The sequence below is a fragment of the Vombatus ursinus genome, unplaced genomic scaffold, assembly GCF_900497805.2.
Source record: "Vombatus ursinus unplaced genomic scaffold, bare-nosed wombat genome assembly UNPS02014798.1, whole genome shotgun sequence".
Taxonomy (NCBI): Eukaryota; Metazoa; Chordata; class Mammalia; order Diprotodontia; family Vombatidae; genus Vombatus; species Vombatus ursinus.
Window position 1 is genome coordinate 57,353,694 of NW_020954576.1, and position 18,469 is coordinate 57,372,162.

General features: G+C 35.8%; 1 protein-coding gene across 2 annotated transcripts in view; it reads right to left on the reverse strand.

The window, feature by feature from the left end:
• The window catches only part of LOC114050096 (conserved oligomeric Golgi complex subunit 2), a 71,952-nt gene that overhangs the window by 15,266 nt on the left and 38,217 nt on the right, over positions 1 to 18,469 (reverse strand). For both annotated transcript variants that reach the window (XM_027871649.1, XM_027871650.1), the window contains exons 8-10: positions 13,930 to 14,054; positions 10,531 to 10,657; positions 3,884 to 4,023 (exon numbers count right to left, since the gene is read on the reverse strand). In XM_027871649.1, coding sequence (XP_027727450.1) covers positions 3,884 to 4,023; positions 10,531 to 10,657; positions 13,930 to 14,054 — 392 coding nt within the window. The remainder of the gene's footprint in view (positions 1 to 3,883; positions 4,024 to 10,530; positions 10,658 to 13,929; positions 14,055 to 18,469) is intronic.

Consider the following 18,469-nt stretch of genomic DNA (forward strand, 5'->3'; position numbering starts at 1 on the left):
CACCTCTAATTTAACTGCAAAGAACACTTAGGGTGGAGAAAAAAAACAACAACATAAAATGTGCAACACTGGCATCAATATTTCCACACAAAAAAATTTCAACAAAATGCCTTCAATTTTTGTTTACTTTAAATGACTCTGATGCATATCATATGGCACAGTGACTATGTGTTTGCACAACTTTTTGTCACTCTTCATTAATAAACAATCCAACATGATAAAAATCAATAGCAATGTGCCACAACATTCTACCTGAAATTTATTTTAAATGGATAAACAACTGTGTTGAAAAATGTAACAAAAAAAGAATTTTTGTGAATTTTGAATAAATAGTGGTAAGTGGAAAAATCCACCAACTATTTTTAGCTGTGCAGGTAATGTTTAATTAAGCCAGGAATTTGGGGAAAGCAAAAGCCTTTTGGAGGAAAGTGCTGTTGTTCAACAATAATTCAGAGTTTCAATAATAGCTCTGAGAGAAGCCAGGACATCACATTGAGATTGACCCAGCCTGGCACACATCCTCGATATTCCAGGGTTGAAAAGAGCCTTACCTAGCCTAAAACAGGCAAGGCTTAGAAAGGTTATTATAAGAAGAAAGGGCTTTGAAGAAATGGTTTATGAAGGAATGATTTAGGGTTGGGGCTGTGCAGGGAAAGGAATGGAAAATGAACATAACAGAAACAGAAATGACAGGGAATGCATTTAGTCTGATTGGCTGCTGTTTCTCTTTTACAACACCATAATATTACGGAATATTCCTTTAATATATTTAAAAATTTGCCCATGAAATAAAAGGACAATGTGCCCTAAATTCACCTCATACAATTTTCATATGATACAACTGTTTCCAATTCAATACATTAATTTTTAAAACAAATGAATAACTCCTTGACCTCTCACTGAAAGACAAACGTACATTCTGGGCCAACTTAATGGGGAAGACATACTTCTGTGTCTGATAAGACACATTTCACCCTAATAAATGGGATTCAATTATCTAGAATAAAATTACATTTGCAATCATGACAGGCAATTATAATGCAAGTTTCCTCATTGCTAACATATTCCTCTTTCTGTGATTTTTTTTTTCTTCTCTACCTGGCAGAAGGATACTAACACAGATAATGAAAATATCAAAGCCCTTTAAAAAAGATAAAATTCTCAAAGTATTTCTACTAAAGTATTAGTTAAACTTTACCATGTGATGAAAACTATAATTATCTAATTACATAATTTTCTAGGTGTATCTTAATTACTATTATTACTACCTAATGATATTTATAATTTTTCCAATGGCACTTATAAATTAGTCTTTTCATCCCAAATTTCTCCCTTTTATTAAAAAGAGTACCATTATATTAGTAAAGTGGTTCAGTGCCACTGGTTTGTAGAACAGATGAAAAAGGAAAGCAAGATAATTAAATTATCAAAATTAAAAGTAGGGCTTTAAAATACTGGCCAACTGGACAATAAAGAGCATTATCTAGAACGACATTCGACTTAGGAAAAAATGCTAAAGATTCAAAATAGGGCTTTTTAATGTTTGGAACAGGAACAGCAATAAGGAAGAAATAGGCCTAATGGGTCAGTACAGAGAGTACTATTATCATTGATAAGAGACTAGACTAGATGACCTCTTAGATCTATTTCAATTCTAAGATTCTGATTCTAAAGTCAAGTAAATGCTTCCTTAATATCTATTTATTCAATATTATGAGTAAGATTTTACCTAATTTTCCAGATTTCAAACATCTTTAGAGTTGTTTCATAACCCCAGCTACACTAAAAATATCTCATTGCCCAATGCACTGTCTTATATTCCAGACCTGTTAGAAAAGCAGGCAGAAGAACAGAATAAAACTTCAAAATTTCTCAAAATTAGTTTCATTTGCATTGAAGTAATAAGTTACAGTGTGAAATCAAATTCAGTAAAAGTAAATAGCTTGAATCTTTTAATGGATTTTTTGCTGAGTTGTTTTTCAGTCATGTCCAACTCTTCATGACTCCATTTGGGGTTTTCTTGGCAAAGATACTAGAGTGGTTTGCCATGTCCTTTTCTAGTTAATTTTACAGATGAGTAAACTGCGGCAAACAGGTTTAAGTGATGTGTCCAGGGTCACAAAGCTAGAGAGTGTCTGAGGCTATATTTGAACTCACAGAGATGAGTCTTTCTGACTCTAAGCTTGGTGCTCTATCCACTGTGCCACCTAGCTGTTCCCTTCTACTTGATATCTTATATTTAAAATAGAAATTAAAAATATAAATGAAATATGCTGTTTTAAATGTCTGGTAGCACTTTGTGCATTCTACATTATTTATCTTTTCATTATCCCTGTAAGATAGGAAAGAAACAGTTATCTCAGCATTGCATAATGAACAGGGCAGTGAACATGGGAGTCAGACAGCCCTAGGTTCAAATCCTTCCTCAGACATTTACTCTGTGACCCTGGGAATGTCACTCAACCTCCTTCTGTGTCTGTTTCTTCATTTGTAAAATGAGGGCGGGGGCGGGCAGGAGTTAGAATCTATGGCCTCTAAGGTCCCTTCAAGTTCTAGATCTATGATTCTATGATCTTCATCTAGGATAGAGTGAAAATTGAGACAAAATAGCAGCTCAAAATTTATTATCTTCCCTCTCTAAACCTACTGTTCCTAACTTACCTGTTTCTGTTGAGACTGTTTCTAATCTTTCAGTCAACTATGTTTACTATCTCAGATTCATTTTCAACGTTTCACTCTTCTTCAACTCCCAAACCAATCAAATGCCAAAGCTTGGTAAATAACATGGCATCTCTTGCATCTGACTCATGCCTTCATCACCTCTTCTTGCTGGGACTATTGCATGAGTTTCCTAATTGGTTTTCCTGCATCCGGTTCTCACTCTTCTCTAATCCACCTTCCACACAGCTATCAAACTGATATCAGATAAAACACACAGCCACCTAGCTGCCCCTACAATCTATCTAGACTATTGCAATATCTTCCCCTAAGTAGTTTTTCCTCCTTTATTCCCTTCTACTTCAAGATCTGATCTTCTTGGTTCAAAATTCACCAACAGCTTCCCAAGTGACTATCAAATAAAGTAGCTTTCTATTGTTTGGCACCTCCCAATCTTTCTAGTATATCTCTGAGTTACTCCTTTCTTTGTGCAACACTTTTCCATAGGTCTGACCACATCATTCCCTGGCTTGAGAAGCTTCACAGGAATCTGATTTGCCTAAAGGATAAAACACACATTTCTGTTTGGTGGTAAGCATTCTTTGAAATCTGGCATCAACCTATATTTTCAGACTGATACCACCTTACTCCTTCTCAGCCCCACAACAATCCAGCTAAACTGACCTGTAAGATGTTTTTCCTATATGAAATTCCATATCTTGCTTCTGTATCTTTGCACAGGCTGTGCCTGAAATTTTCTCCCCCTCCTCCTTTCTGCCTCCTGGAATCCTTACCTAATTTCAAAGTTCAGTTCAAGGGCAACCTTCTCCAAAAGGTCTTCCTTTCTTAAATACTCTAGTTCTCTCCTGAAATTACTTTGTATTTATTTTACATATATATGTATTTGCAGTGTACGTCTTTCCTTCCCAGTAAAAATGTAAGCTCCTTAAGGGCAGGACTTGTTTCATTTTTATATTTGTTCTTTAGCCCCGAGCAAAGTATCTGATATTCATATGCATGTTGTGTTTGCCTGGTAGGATAAACATGTGTTATCTCATGTGTAATCTAGTATTCTGGCAGTGATGATATCATTTACAGACTGTAAACTTTATCACTAAAAGGAGAAAAGTGATAACCACAAATAAAGGCAGCTCTGATTAAAGACAAGATTCCTGATTAACATCTAAATTCAAAATAAATAAGGGGGGGGGATTTAACTACTGACCTTATTTGAAAATAAACAGGTAAGTTCCACTTGTTATTGAAACTGTGGTAGGCAGGATGTGATCTTAATCTTTTTACACTGGCCTGTGATCCACATTGTCGCTCAAATCTTCTGACAAAATCCATACTTATGGTGTACTTCTGTAATAAAAACAAAAAAACAATCTTTTAAATTGAGTTTCAATCCCCAACCAACATGCAATTAGTAAAGTATACTCATAAAAGCAATAATTCAGATCTGACATGGGTCAATACAATTTATTCTTCAACACAGAAGACTATACTTAAAGTCGGTTGTTCATAATGTGTGCCACTGGCCATAAATGAAATTGAAGGAGACTAGATTAAGGTGATTTCATTAGAAAAATAGGCTGAAGTACATGGGTAGTAGCATCATCTACACACATGAAGGACAGCACTTTATTCTACCCAAATGCAATGCAAGGAACAAGAAGGCAATAGTAAATATTCTTCCTATTTTCCACTACCGTGGTCCGCGTACAGAACCTTGCTGTATTCCATATTTTGTTGTTGTTCAGTCATTTTTTAGTTGTGTCCAACTCTTCAAGACCTCATTTGGGGTTTTCTTGGCAAAGATATTGGAGTGGTCTGCCGTTTCCTTCTGCAGCTCATCTATCAGATGAGGAAACTGAGGCAAAGTAAAATGACTTGTCCAGGGTCACACAGCTAGTAAGTGTCTGAGGCTGGATTTGAATTCAGGAAGATAAGTTTTCCTGCTCCAGACCTGGCACTCTACCCACTGTGCCACCTAGCTGCCCCTACAATCTATCTAGACTATTGCAATATCTTCCCCTAAGTAGTTTTTCCTCCTTTATTCCCTTCTACTTCAAGATCTGATCTTCTTGGTTCAAAATTCACCAATAGCTTCCCAAGTGCCTATCAAATAAAGTAGTTTTCTATTGTTTGGCACCTCCCAATCTTTCTAGTTTATCTCTGAGTTACTCCTTTCTTTGTGCAACACTTTTCCAACCTGGTCTCTATTCACAGTGCTTGTTAGCCCATAATGCCCTTTCTCATCTACTGAAACTCTACTTTTCCTTTACAGCTGAGTTTGAATGTCATCTTTTCTTTTTATAAATGGTTTCACGACCCTTCCCCTGACAGGCAGTTGTTTTGTATCTCTCTCAGGCACTTATCAAGAACAGTAGCATGATGGAGTAGAAAGAGTACTGGACTTGGGCCTGGCTCTGACACTTTACTTCTATAAACTTCAATTTCCTCGTATGTAAAATGAGGATAATAATATTTATGCCACCTATCTCTGAGCTGGGAATTAAATACTTTATAAATTGTGAAGTAAAATATGATCAATTATTGTAAGGCACAATTTTGTATTATAATTGGGTGTATACCATGCTGCCCTACTAGTCTGTGAATTCCTTGAAGGTAGGAACAGTATATTATCATTCTCAGTAAATCTCTCAGACCTAAGCATAGCAATCTGCAAACAGTGGGTGCCTAATAAATATTGGCCGAAGTTCAAAGAGTTGGACTGGTGCAGAGGCAGGAGAACATTCTAGAAAAAGGAAAAGAACAGATGGACTGAGCTCATGACTGGCTTTCAACAATGTAATTTTAGAGCCACACTATAGTCTATAGCATCGCAATAAAACAAACTATAATTACCTGCTTTTTGTGCTTTCTTGTGGTCATTGTTCTCATCCTAGGTTCTTATATATAATACATTTTATCACTGTGGGACACATTTTTGCTATCTACTCTGACTAAATGCAGATGTTATATATGTCCTTAAATTCCTCTTTAGGAAATCTGTATTATTCAATGGAATAGCATCATTTGTACCACAGAGATGCCAAACTACCAAAAGGCAAGTAGGTTAGTGATTATCCCGTAAACTTCAGTACTGAAGTGAGCTAACAAGGAGGGACAGGGGAGAAACTGTTTTGTGTAGGCAAAAAATACTGAAGAAGGATTTTTAAAGAGTTAATTGCCATCCCCAGAGAGATGTTATGGCTCAGATGGCCAGATGTAAAAATTTGACTCCGTTAGGTGGGAGGTTACATAGTTCCCTATTGGAAAAATGCAGAAACATCAGGAACACAGATTGGGTTGGTATTCTTCCTGGAGAAGTTGTTAATTACCCTCTCATGCTAAAGTTGGTCCTATATTAGTTACAAAATGTCCAGCACTACAAAAATTAATTCAAAATTTCTGTAGTGAGTACCTAAAGAGGGATCAGGTGGAATGGGGCCAAAATCTTATGGAAGTTGAGGAAAGGACTTCTTTGTCCCACCCTGTGCTTCAAAGAAGCCAAAAGAGATGCTCATCCCAAAGAGACTCCTAAAGAGAGTCACTCATCCCAACATGGGTGGGTGACTGATAATATTACTTGATGGTATGGGCAACAGAAAGTGCCCACATTCACTGGCAGCTCCTTCCCTGTCAGTTGGCCCTGAGTAGAAGAAAGCTAAGTTTGAGAAGCAAAGCTTTAGGTTTGTTATCTTTTCATCCTACTTTCTAGATGCCTGTTGTGTGAGGAAAATTGGGTGGAAAGGCATGGACCAGCAAGGCTCTAATGGGGCAGGCTACTTCCTCCTGCTGGCAGCTTGTGCCCAGAGAACAGCATGCAGGTGGCTGGTGGTGGAGATGGGAATAGGAGAAATCAAAGCAGGAAACTCTTATACTGAGATTTCCTCAAACTCCATTTTTCTCCCTTAGAGAGAAATATAACTCTTTACTTTAAACAGAAATTAGATGAATATTAAAAAAAGCATTTTGATGTCAAACTGGGGAGCTCATTATGGATTACTGTGACCAAAAAATCTTTCACAAGTTGGACAATCTCCTGATCACAGAATTTCCATACTTGGTGAGGCAAGGCCTTGGAAAGCAGGCACAGTCTACTACCAGACTACTCCCTACTGGAAAAGCCTCAAAAACTCAGGGTCAAAAAACAAAAAACAAAAAACAAAAAAAAAAAAACCCAAAAAAAACTCAGGGTCATTTCTGAGCCACAATAAGGTATCATTGTAGATCATCTGAGGGAGAACTAGTTACTAAAGAGTCAAAAGTATGACGCTAAACCCTCAGATAATTACTCTACAAATATAATATAGAATACCATGCAAGACTGGCATGGTGTCTTAAATGGCCATTGTCAAATAGCAATAAAAGAAAGTAATTTCACCCATGTACTTTAAGCTATTCTGAGTTTCAGGGTGAGGAAGCACTGTATAATAGAAAGGGCATTGGATTTAGAGTCAAGAGAGACCTACAACTGAATCCCAGCTATGAAAATTTCAGGTTATGTTACCTAGAGAAAGTTACTTAATCCCTCTAAGCTTCAGTTTGCTTATCTGTAAACTGAAGAAAATAATTTTATTGCCTAGCTTCTATAAATTTGTTGTAAGGAAGGTGTTTTGTACACCTTAAAGGTTTTTGTCTCTCTCCCCTTCCCTGCTTGGCACCAATTAATATGAATTTCATCATTCAAAAGTTGGAGGAAACAAAAAAAAGGAATGTCTTTTCTGGGCCTGATTCTCGATAAAAGGAAGATTAGGTTGAAAGAGGAAGAAATAATGGGAACCTTGGAGGAAAGTAACCATTCCAATTTGGAATGAATGATAAAGAAGGAAAGAAAAAGTTGGGCAAAATCTGATATATATTGTAGACTTTGGGAAGGTACATTTTAAAGTGGTCAAAAAAAGAATAGGAAGAATTCTAATGAAAGTAGTTCTGAAGGGATGACAGAATCACAAAATTGGAACTGGAAGCAATGGGAGCTAGGAGAGATATAAAAAAGTCATCTGGTTCAAACCTCTCCTTTTACAGATAAGGAAATTGAGGTCCAACAAGGTCAACTGAGTTGCCAAAAGAGACTAAGGTGAATGCACATGGAAATTACTGATTAACTTAGATTTTTTAAAAAAAGATACAAATAGGAGATAGAAATAAGATCAAGGTAATAAAAGGATGAATACAAAAACACAGATAAATCTGAAAAAAAATTTGAGGCTTCCAAGGGAAACTAAGGAAAACAAGAAGGACTTTTAAAAACTATATTGGGGAAAAGAACAGGACCAAAGAGGGGAAGGATCACCACTGCTCAGGGTAGATGCCATGATGACTAATAACTGAAAAGGAGCTACTCAACTTTTATTTTGTTCCTTGTTTCTAAGACAATAATCTCTGGAATGAGAAGGACCAAGACAAAAATGGCAAGGGAGTTGAAACCTAAAATAATAAAATAAGTAGCTCTTTATAGTTTCAACTGAGCAGCCCCAGGTGAACTAAGGGTACTGATAGAACTGGTGGATATGATTGATGAGCCACTGCCAATGATCTCTGAAACATCATTAAGAAGGAAAGAGATGCCTTAGGACTGGAGAAGGGCAATTTGTAATTTTCAAACAAGGGAAAAAGATGGGTTCTGAAAACTATATGCTAAAGAGTTTGACTTTGATAACTGGTAAAATTCTAAAGCATATCATTAAAGGTTAGGGAAAAGGAACTTATGATCACAAAGGGCCACATGGCTAATTAAGAATAAGGCACACCAAATTAACCACATGTTTTTTTTGACAGTACTACTAGACAGTGAGATCAGAGAAATATTAAACTTTGGTATATTTTTAGCAAAGCATCTGACAAAGTCTCTGGTGCTATTCTTGTAGAAAATATGGAGAGCTAGAAGCTACAGTCAGATGGATTTGAAGCTGTTTGAATGGTTGAACTCAAAGAGTTATCATTAATGGTTTTGTCAGCTTAGAAAGTGACTGATAATAGAATGCCCCAGTGATCTGATGTTGGCCCTATGTCATTTGACACTTTTAGCAATGACTTGGATAAAGGCATAGATGGTGTGCTTATCACATTTACAGATGACACAGAGCTAAGAGGAACAGCTAACATTAGAAGAGAGTTAAGACACAAAATGTAATCAGATAAAATTTAAAAGGGATAAAGGTAAAGTGTTATACTGTTAAAACAAACAAACAAACAAACAAACAAACAAACAAACAAAAACCTTTACTAATACCAAGATGGGGAAAGTATGCCTGGCCAATAATTCATCTGACAAAGTCAGCTGGCTTTAGGAGAGTGCAAGCTCAATGAGTCAAACTATGTGATATAGCAGCCAAAAAGAGCTACTGTGACGTTAGATGGCATTAAGAGAAGCATAGTGTCCTGGAAGGGGATAATGAAATTATATAAAATAAAATTATATAATTTTAAAATTTAAAATTAAAAATATTTAAAATTTAAAATTATATAAAATAAAATACTGAATTCTGCACTGGTCATACAACATCTGGAGTACTGAGTATAATCCTAAATGACATTTTAAGAAGGACACTGATAAGCTAGAGAGTATCCAAGAGAAGGCAACCAGGATGGTGCAGAGCCATCTGTCATAAGACTGGTTGAAAGAACTGGAAGTGTTTAGTTTGAAGAGGATAAGACTTGGAGAGAGACCTGATAGCTGCTTTCAAGTACTTGAAGGGCTTTCATCTGAAAGACGGATTAGACTTCTATACTTGACACCAAAAGGCAAAATTAGAAATACGTAGATGCAGTAGAATGGGATGCTTTTGGATGTGAACTCATGCAATGTTTTAATGACCATTTGTTGTAGTGGGCAGGTAGGAGTTTTGTGGAGAGAGAACTGGACCTGGAGTGAAGATAGATCTAAATTAAAATCTAGCCTCAGACACTTATTAGGTGAATGCCCCGGGCATGTCACTTAACTTCTGTCTGCCACAATTTCTTCTTTTGTAAAATGAGAATAATAATAACAAAAGCATTTACCTTCCATGTTTGTTGTGAGGATAAAATGGGGTATTTGTAAAGTACTTTGAAAGCCCTAAGTTCCAGAGAAATTCAGTTATTAATATTATCATCATCATTATTCGAGGGGATTCTTGTTCAGCTATGGGTTGTACTAGAAGTCTTCTGAAGTTCCTTCCTACTCAGATACTATACTTCTATGATCTAAGTCAGGAAATGACTCTTCATTTTTAAGGATACTATTATATTACTAAAATTGTAATACTAAGCAACTGATCCAGGCCTTTTATCATTTTAGTTTGAATACCTTTTGAGTAATTCCTAGTATCAGTTTGGATTCTTGAGAATGATTCACACTTAGGTAACAAGGCAATATTTTTGTTCCTAAAATAATATATAATTTACTTTATTAATTTAATCTCATAACATTTCACAAAATTCCAAATCTGAAAATCAATTCTAAAAAGTCCTGGCTTTTGAAATACATTAAATATATTAAAATGAAATGCTTCCACAAAAAATTCAAAATACTCAAGGAAATAATGAATTTCTTAAAAAAAAATTTAAAGAACTCAATTTATACTTATACATGACTTTTGTTATCTGAGTTATACTACAAATGGTTAAATTAAAACTTCCTACTCCTTCAAAGTATTAGTGATCTAAACTTGGATAAAAACTTTTGCGCAAGTGCACATTTTACAGTAGATACATGATCATATAATAGCAAGATTTTTTCTTTTCTTTCTTTCTTTTTTTTTAAATGAACCACAGTACTCAGAAAATGGAATGGAGGACATGGTATTTTTTAAATCCCTGACCCTCAAAATGGAACTGAGAAGCATCAAAATACTTTAAAAATTTAAAAAAAAAAATTACCTCATGGAACGAATCTGGATTCCCAGGATTAAATAATGAAGGTAGTTTCTCTTCTAAACCATGCACTATTTCTGGCCACACAGAATTCACCAGAAAATCATATCCAGGAACAGTATTACCCTTTTCACTGTGAGATAAATATGGCAAGATTTCAGTTTAGTGCATTCCAATTTGGAATGTCTCTTCTTTATACAAAAATCAAATGCTACAGTGATGTCCCTACTAAATGTTCTTCACTCTAGAACTTAGTTTACATCTCTGTCTACTCTCCCTCACAAATACTTTTGCCCCTCTTCCCTAATCTCAATTCAGCTCTTCAGTCATAGCCTTATTCTCAAATCTGACAGTTTTTAATCTGTTCCCTAACCCCACTACTACTTTACAACCTTAGGCTCTAGAGTTCTGACTACTTAATCCACATTGTGCTGCAAGCCCATGACTAATACAGGGCAGGAACTTTAAAAACTTTTAGGAATGTCACTACCACTACAAACCCTGAAAATTTCATTGTTGTTACATTTTCATAGAAAATATGCAGCCCCCACCATAAAAGAAAATTATATTTTTGTTCAAATTGCCATTAATTCATAGTACTACAGGATATGAAGTGGAAGAAACCATAGAGATCGTCTGTCTCGTCCAACCTCCTCATTTTACGATTGAAGAAACTGAGGTCCAGAAAGATTAAGTGATTTTGTCCAAGAACAGCATAACTGGAATTCAAACTTCAGATGTGTCTTCCCATCCAGTGTTTTGGTCACTACACCATGGCTATCTGCTATATCTTTCCCCCAAATCAACAAGTTTGATGTAGGTTATTCAGCTTCAAAAGCCAATGAACCAGTAAGTACTTCAAGCAAAATTTTGACAGATAATGTCCTTAAAGAAATGAGGAAGAACAGATTCAAATTTCTTTCACACAGTATTTCTAATTAGTAAGATCTCTAAATAAAGAGCAATGCAGAATTTTTTCTGAAACGATATTATCTTTTATATAAACAGCAACCATCACAATCTGGCCACTGAGTTGTTGTCTAATGATTTTTTTTGTTCTAGTTTAGTATTTTCTAAGCAACAAATGAAAAAGTGGACTTATTTTAGCAAAACTGGAAAATAAATGTCTTAGAACTAAACTGTTTTCCTAAAATAGGGCTTGTTAACATTTGACAATGGTGCTAAAGTATTGTGCCAAAATCCCATCTTTATTCTTCATAATATTCTAGCTTAGCAAAAATGGTAGTTCTTTCTACAGGTACTAGTATGAAAGCGGAAGAGGGAGAAGGAGTAGCAATTTTTTAAGTATTACATTTTTAATTGCACATAGATGAATTTTAAATTAAGAAATTTGGAAACTGAAGAAAAAAGGAGGATTTTGCTATTCTGGCTTTGGATATCACAATAATTAAAACTGAAAAGGGCTTAAAATTTATTGAAAGTAACAAATGAAACACAAAAAATAAATTAAAAGCATACAACACCTGCAAGCAGATAGTCAATTAAGTCAATCTGTAGTGTTCAGAGAATATAGCTTAAGCCTTGCTAGCTTTAGAAGCATTTTACATCGCTGTGATTACTGCTACTTATAATAGTTAACTGCAAATGACAGCATATTAATGTGAATAAAATTTTATTTTATAAATGATAATCTAAGTTTAGCTTCTTATTATTCATGTGACATTGGCCAAAAATCACTTAACCTCTACAGGTCTCAATTTTCTCACATGTAAAATGATGGGGTTGGATTAGATATTCACCACAGTCCTTTCCAGCTGTAAATTATATGATCTTATAAAATACCCTCTAGGAATTTAAACATTCAATGTTTAAATCATTCTTTGTGTGTATAGAAGATAAATATGAAACAAGACATGTAACACTATAATGATAATAATACATTTATATAGCACTTACCATGTGCCAGGCACTGTGCTTTACAATTATTATCTTTTGATCCTCACAACAACCCTCGGAGATAAATGCTATTATTACCCCCATTTTACAGATGAGAAAAATGAAACAAACAGAGGTTAGGGGATTTGCTCAGGGTCACTTGGGTAGTTAGTTTTTAAAGCTGGATTTGAATTCAGGTTTTAATGTACAGTCAGGGGTCCAAGCCCAAGAACAAACTGGTATTCACATTAAGTACAGTTAAGTGTTTGTGCCTTGGAGCAGAGGAAGATAATTTCGTATTTATTCATGGAAGATTTCATGAAGTAAACATAATTTTAAATAATTCTTGGAGAAGGTGAAAGATAGGGACTTGTGGAATATAGACCATTTATGTGTGGAAAAATACACTGAAGAATACTTGGGAAACACCCAACCCTGTTCCTCTGTAGAGGTGGAAGGTCTTCAAGTTGTACACTGCACATATTTTCAGACTTTTAGGATTTATTTATGCTGATTTTTTCCTCTTCCATTTCCTTTTTTGTTTTTAAAATATATTATTTGTTATATGGAATAGCTCTCTGGGAGAGGAAGATGAAAGAATGCTGGGGGTGTTAGGATGATATTTAAAAAAAAAGAAAACTGTTCATAAAAACTTATTTTGTTAAAAAAAAAAAGAATACTTAGGAGCACAAGTACTGGAAAAAGAGAAATGCAAGCAAGTTTCTTAAAGGGCAGGGACTATCCTTCTTTTTGCTTGTATTTCCAGCACTTTAGTGCATTACCTTGAAGACAGTAAGCACTTAATAAATGATTGTTGACTGAATGACAAGTACATTCAAGAACCTGGTTAAGGTAACATAACATATATGAGGAAATTCTGGAGCATTTTGATAGAGGTCTTATAACTAAAGGATCTGATTAATGACACTACCATTCTGATGCCTCAGATTTCATGAACTGCTACAGTTAGTAAAATTACAATGAGAAGACAGCAGAAAAGACAATGTAAAACATTCAGTCTTGACAATTCAGGACTAATAATGGACTTGTCAAAGCCTAGAGGTTGAATAATTGTCCTGTCATTATAACTAATTGTTTAATGTGTGAAGTAATTTTATAAGCTTTCTAGCAAATTCTCATCCCAAACTCAAAAGATTGCTGCTGTTATTTTATATAAAGGTGATTAAAAAAATTGGTCTCGGTTAAAGTCTTTTATCAGAAATAATAAGTAACAACTGAAAGGCCAATAAACGTATTTATTACCTCAGATTTTCAAATAGCAAAAATCTAAATATATAAATAATATGTAGCAGTTTTTGATTTGCATTTAATCTACACATACCCTCAAAGAATTAGTGATATTCAGACACAGGCTTTAGGATTTAGAAAGAAGGAAAGGAAGCAACTTTAATGGTAAATGACAAAACTGCAAGTTGTTAAGAGTACTTTACAGCTTGAAATCTAAGCATGATAATGAAACTGAAGGGCAAGCTAAAGAAGTTACAGTACCTTGAGATGGCTCCTCCTGTGACTTCTCTAAGAAGGCGGCAATGGTGAGGAACAAATTCCAACAACTTATTATACATTGTTTGAAGGCCTTTTGGATGAGATTGAACAAACTGTTCTACAATCACCTGTCAGCAAAAGTAACAATATAAAGCATCTAAACAAATGGAGATGGATTATTGACACAAAAAATGGTGAAAAATCTCAAAAACCTAACCCTGCTCTCCCAAATCAATGAATATTACAGTTAGCACACAATGTTTCTTAGAATAGTTATAACAATAACATTATCCCATCAAGTGGCATGACAAGAAAGGCCAACTTTGACCCTACAGAAATACATGTCATGCAGAGGAGTTCTGACACTGGCAGATCAGCACTTTTCAGCTGCTTCTCTTTAACATTATGCCTCTTGGTGATGCTGATAGGAAAGCAATGGGCTAGGTACTGATTCAGGGAATTGTGTTCCATTGCAAAAAAATTCTTTTTCTACTTGGTGAATGATTTTGTGATTATCTCACCCTGTTTCCTCCACCCCCATTCAGATAAAAAGTTTATTGGATCATGGAGGGACAAGGATATAGAAAAAAGAAATTATGGAGTAAATAAAGAGAAAGAAAAAAGTTTTTGTTATTTAAAGGTAATATGGTTGACAACACGTTCCAATTAAGTCTCTTGTGGTTGGTTTGATATCTTACTAAAGATATTAACGACAGACTATGGGCTCTGGATCCCCCTATACACATACACTTTGAACTTTCCAAAGAATTTTAGGAATCCAGCTGCTTTACCTTCCCACATATCCCCACCTAAATACTCAATAATCCTATCAACTGTCCTCCCTCTGACCCAGCCCAGCCCTTCATTGTCTGTTACCTCTGGACCACACCAAGCTTCTTCTACTCCTAATCCCCCCTTCCCTGTTACTTCTGGGTCACCCTAGGCTATTAGTCAATCCTTGATTCCATCCAAATCTTCCCACAATCCTTTTCACTATAAAAAAGAGTCAGTCTTGTCTATCAAAGGTAGAGATTCTTAAAATCCTGCCTGCTTCTAATGCGGATACAATAAATTTTGTCTGACTGAGAGAAGGCTTGAGTGGTCAAATTCTTTCAAGGCAGACTCATGCCTTTTGCCCTTGAATTTCAGGGTTCCCAAGACCCCCAGACCACATTTCCAACCTAAAATATTCCTTTAACTTCAACTGCAATCTTTTTTACTGTTAACCAAAACAATACCATAAGTCCATGAGACATAGATTTATTACAAGAGAAAGACACGTGCATTTGGAAACTCCTTATACCAAGGAGCTCAGTGGCTCAGGGAAAGCCTTAGGCATTTAAGTTTACAGGGAAAGGCAATGGCAAAAGTGGTATTGTTTTCCCTTAGGAACTGCTAGACCATGAAGATATGATGGTCTGCTTACATACAAGGGTTCCAACTACACAAAACAGTTTCTCAATGTGGTACAGACTGGCACCTGTCTTGTCTCCCAAGGATACATATGGAGTCCAGCTTGGGGTGCAAACAACAAATTATGTCAGCTCAAGGTAGGGCTTCATCTTTAACATGTTCAGGGCCTCCTGCAAACTTTGGGGTCCAATGTGTCTGGAAAATATGGCAACTCAAGAAGACAAGTTCAGGGGGCCCCTTAATAACATGTAATATTACAGAAAAAGTTATATACTTGTTTTGCCTCCATTTCCTTTCCTTATTTCTCAACTCCTTTTCTTTTGTCTTTTGACCTCATCATTCAATTGAAACTGCTCTCAGTAGGGTCACCAATGACTCCTTAATTGCTAAATCTGATGGGCTTTTCTTAGACCTCAATCTTCCTGACCTCCTTGTAGTCACCCAGGTTTGCAAGCTTAGATTCTTCCTCAACTCTTCCCTTTTTGTCATTCCCTATATCCAATCAGTTGTCAAATCTTGTTGATTTTGCCTCAACAGCTAGTTCAGGCTTTTGTCATATCTTACCTAGACTAGTTCAGTAGCCTCCTAATAAGTCTCCCTGCCACCAATTTCTATCCTCCTACAATCTATCACCTGCCAAACTGTTATTTCTAAAACACAGGGTGACCATAACTCCTTATCCCACATTCCCCACAGAAGAATGTAAGCTTGAGGGCGGAAATAACTTTTGTTTTTTTCATTTGTTCCCACAGTACCTAGAACAAGGTCTGCAATAGTGCCGAGCACAAAAGAGGAACTACATGAATGCTCCCCATTATCACGCAGTCATTTATTTTGAAGTCAATAGCCCTGGGATAAAATGCAAACTCCCTTTTCCAGGCTGGTATTTGAAGCCTTTCACAAAAGAGCCCCACTCTTCTTTGTAGAAATATTAGTGGGAGAGGGAGAGGGAGAGAGGGAAAGAGAGAGAGAAAACTTAAGTACTTAGTAGGTGGTAGGAATTGTGCTAATTAAACCTTGGGAATAAAAATATAATAAAGTAAGATAGTCCTTGCCCTCAAGAAGTTTACATTTTAGTTGATATTTCCAGCACAAAACGTTCTAGCTCCTTTCTCCATGTCTGTCACTCATGCCTGGAATGAATCTCATCCTCACAGAATACCTAACTGCTTTCAAGGTTTAGCTCGAGCTAATTGCTCTAAGGTGTATTTTTCGACCTTCAGAGTTGTTAGTACTCTCCCCCACAAAATTATTTTTTTTCTGCATTTTATTATTTTATTTTTTGTATTGCATTAAGAGGCAACATGGAGTTACTACTGATGGAGAACTGACCTTTGAATCAGAAAGGCTAGTTGTATGAACAGGGGCAAATATCTTAACCTCTCAATTAGCCCAGGCATTTTAAGACTCTGAGTGATTAACAAGGTGCTGATCTACACTGATGGGAGGAATTTCCAAAATAAAAGTTCCCTGTGCTTATGAAATCAAAGGCCTGCCACCTCCACACCCTACCCTGCTATGTCCTTATCTGTGTTCATGTTATTTCTTCTCAGTAGAAGCTATTTGAGGGTGAGGATTATTTTGTTTGGGTCTTTGTAGTCAATGCTTTTTGAATAAATACTCTATTTTCAGTTCTATAATAAAACGAATAACAGGCACAAAATCTAGAGACAGTAGTATGATACAGTAGAAAGAACCCTGGCCTTGGAGTCAGTGACCCTGGGTTCCAATTCTCCCTCTGCCACTCATTACCTGTGACCTATGTGACCTTGGATGAATGACTTCATCTCTCTGGTTTTCTCAATTGTAAAAAGAAGGAACTGTCCAGGTGGCCTCTAAGGTTTCTTCTAGTTCTAAATCTATGATCCTAGGAAATAAGATCCTTCAGAATAACTGATAAAGGAATTGCTTGAAATCAACCACCATTTTCCTCCTAATAAGACAGTTATGAAAGAGAATGTAAGAGGAAACACGCAGAACAAGAGAAAATCTCATTTGTTTCTGCTAATGTGATATCTGATTTTATTTTAAATGGTTCCTAAAGTGTTATTTTCATCACTTAGATCCAAAGAACTGCTGTGGAAGCATTGGACTGTTCACTTTCTTTTAAATGAGGGTTATCCAGTCATAAAGAAGTGGGAATTAAACCATGCTGGAGAATGGGCTGCTCTAATAAAGGCAGCTGATGAGGGACTGAAGACAACTTTAGCTTAATGTTGGCTGGGAGACAGAGAGAATACAGATTGTTAGCATGAAGAATTTAGGTTTCTGCGAGAAAAGAGCTCTCTCAGTAACTAGAAAGTGCTAGATAAATGAGATATTATTATTTAGTAGCCTTCAGTCCAACCTCTACCTAAAAGAGAATCCTACCACTCTACCATATCCTCAAATGGCCACCCAACCTATGCTGGAAGACCTCTGATAAGGGAGAATCCACTGCTAACTCAGTTTAAGTACTAGGGAGAATTCTGTAGTTTCAAAGGTGATGAAATCTTGATATGAGTGCTATGGATATATATGTATATACACACACAAATACAAAGACACACATGGTTATTTTTAAAAATATGTATTTCTAATTTATTTTATGGGTTTAATACAGATTCAGCCTAACCAACATCTTTGGTACCATACAATAACTGATGTTTATATTGGTAATTTGAGATTATAAAATGAAGTACTTCCTGTGTGTGAAAAAAAGATTAGATTATGTATAGCATAGTCTTAAGTACTTTAATTTAATTTTTTAATTACTAGAAAATCTGGGGGGGCAGCTAGGTGGTGCAGTGGATACAGCATTGGCCCTGGAGTCAGGAGGGCCTGAGTTCAAATCCAGCCTCAGACACTTGACACTTACTAGCTATGGGACCCTGGATAAGTCACTTAACCCCATCTGCCTCACTAATAAATAAATAATCTGTAATAAATGCAGTTAATTGGCATAATACAATAATGCAATTACTGCAATGATACAGAAATGTGTCATATTTTTATATAGCCCTTTATAGTTCCACAAACATTATCTCTTTTGAGCCTCACACCAATTCTGTGAGATAGGTGGGTCTCGCAATATTATCTATATTCCAAAGAAATTAAAACTCAGTTTTAGTTAGTTCACCCAAGATCACAG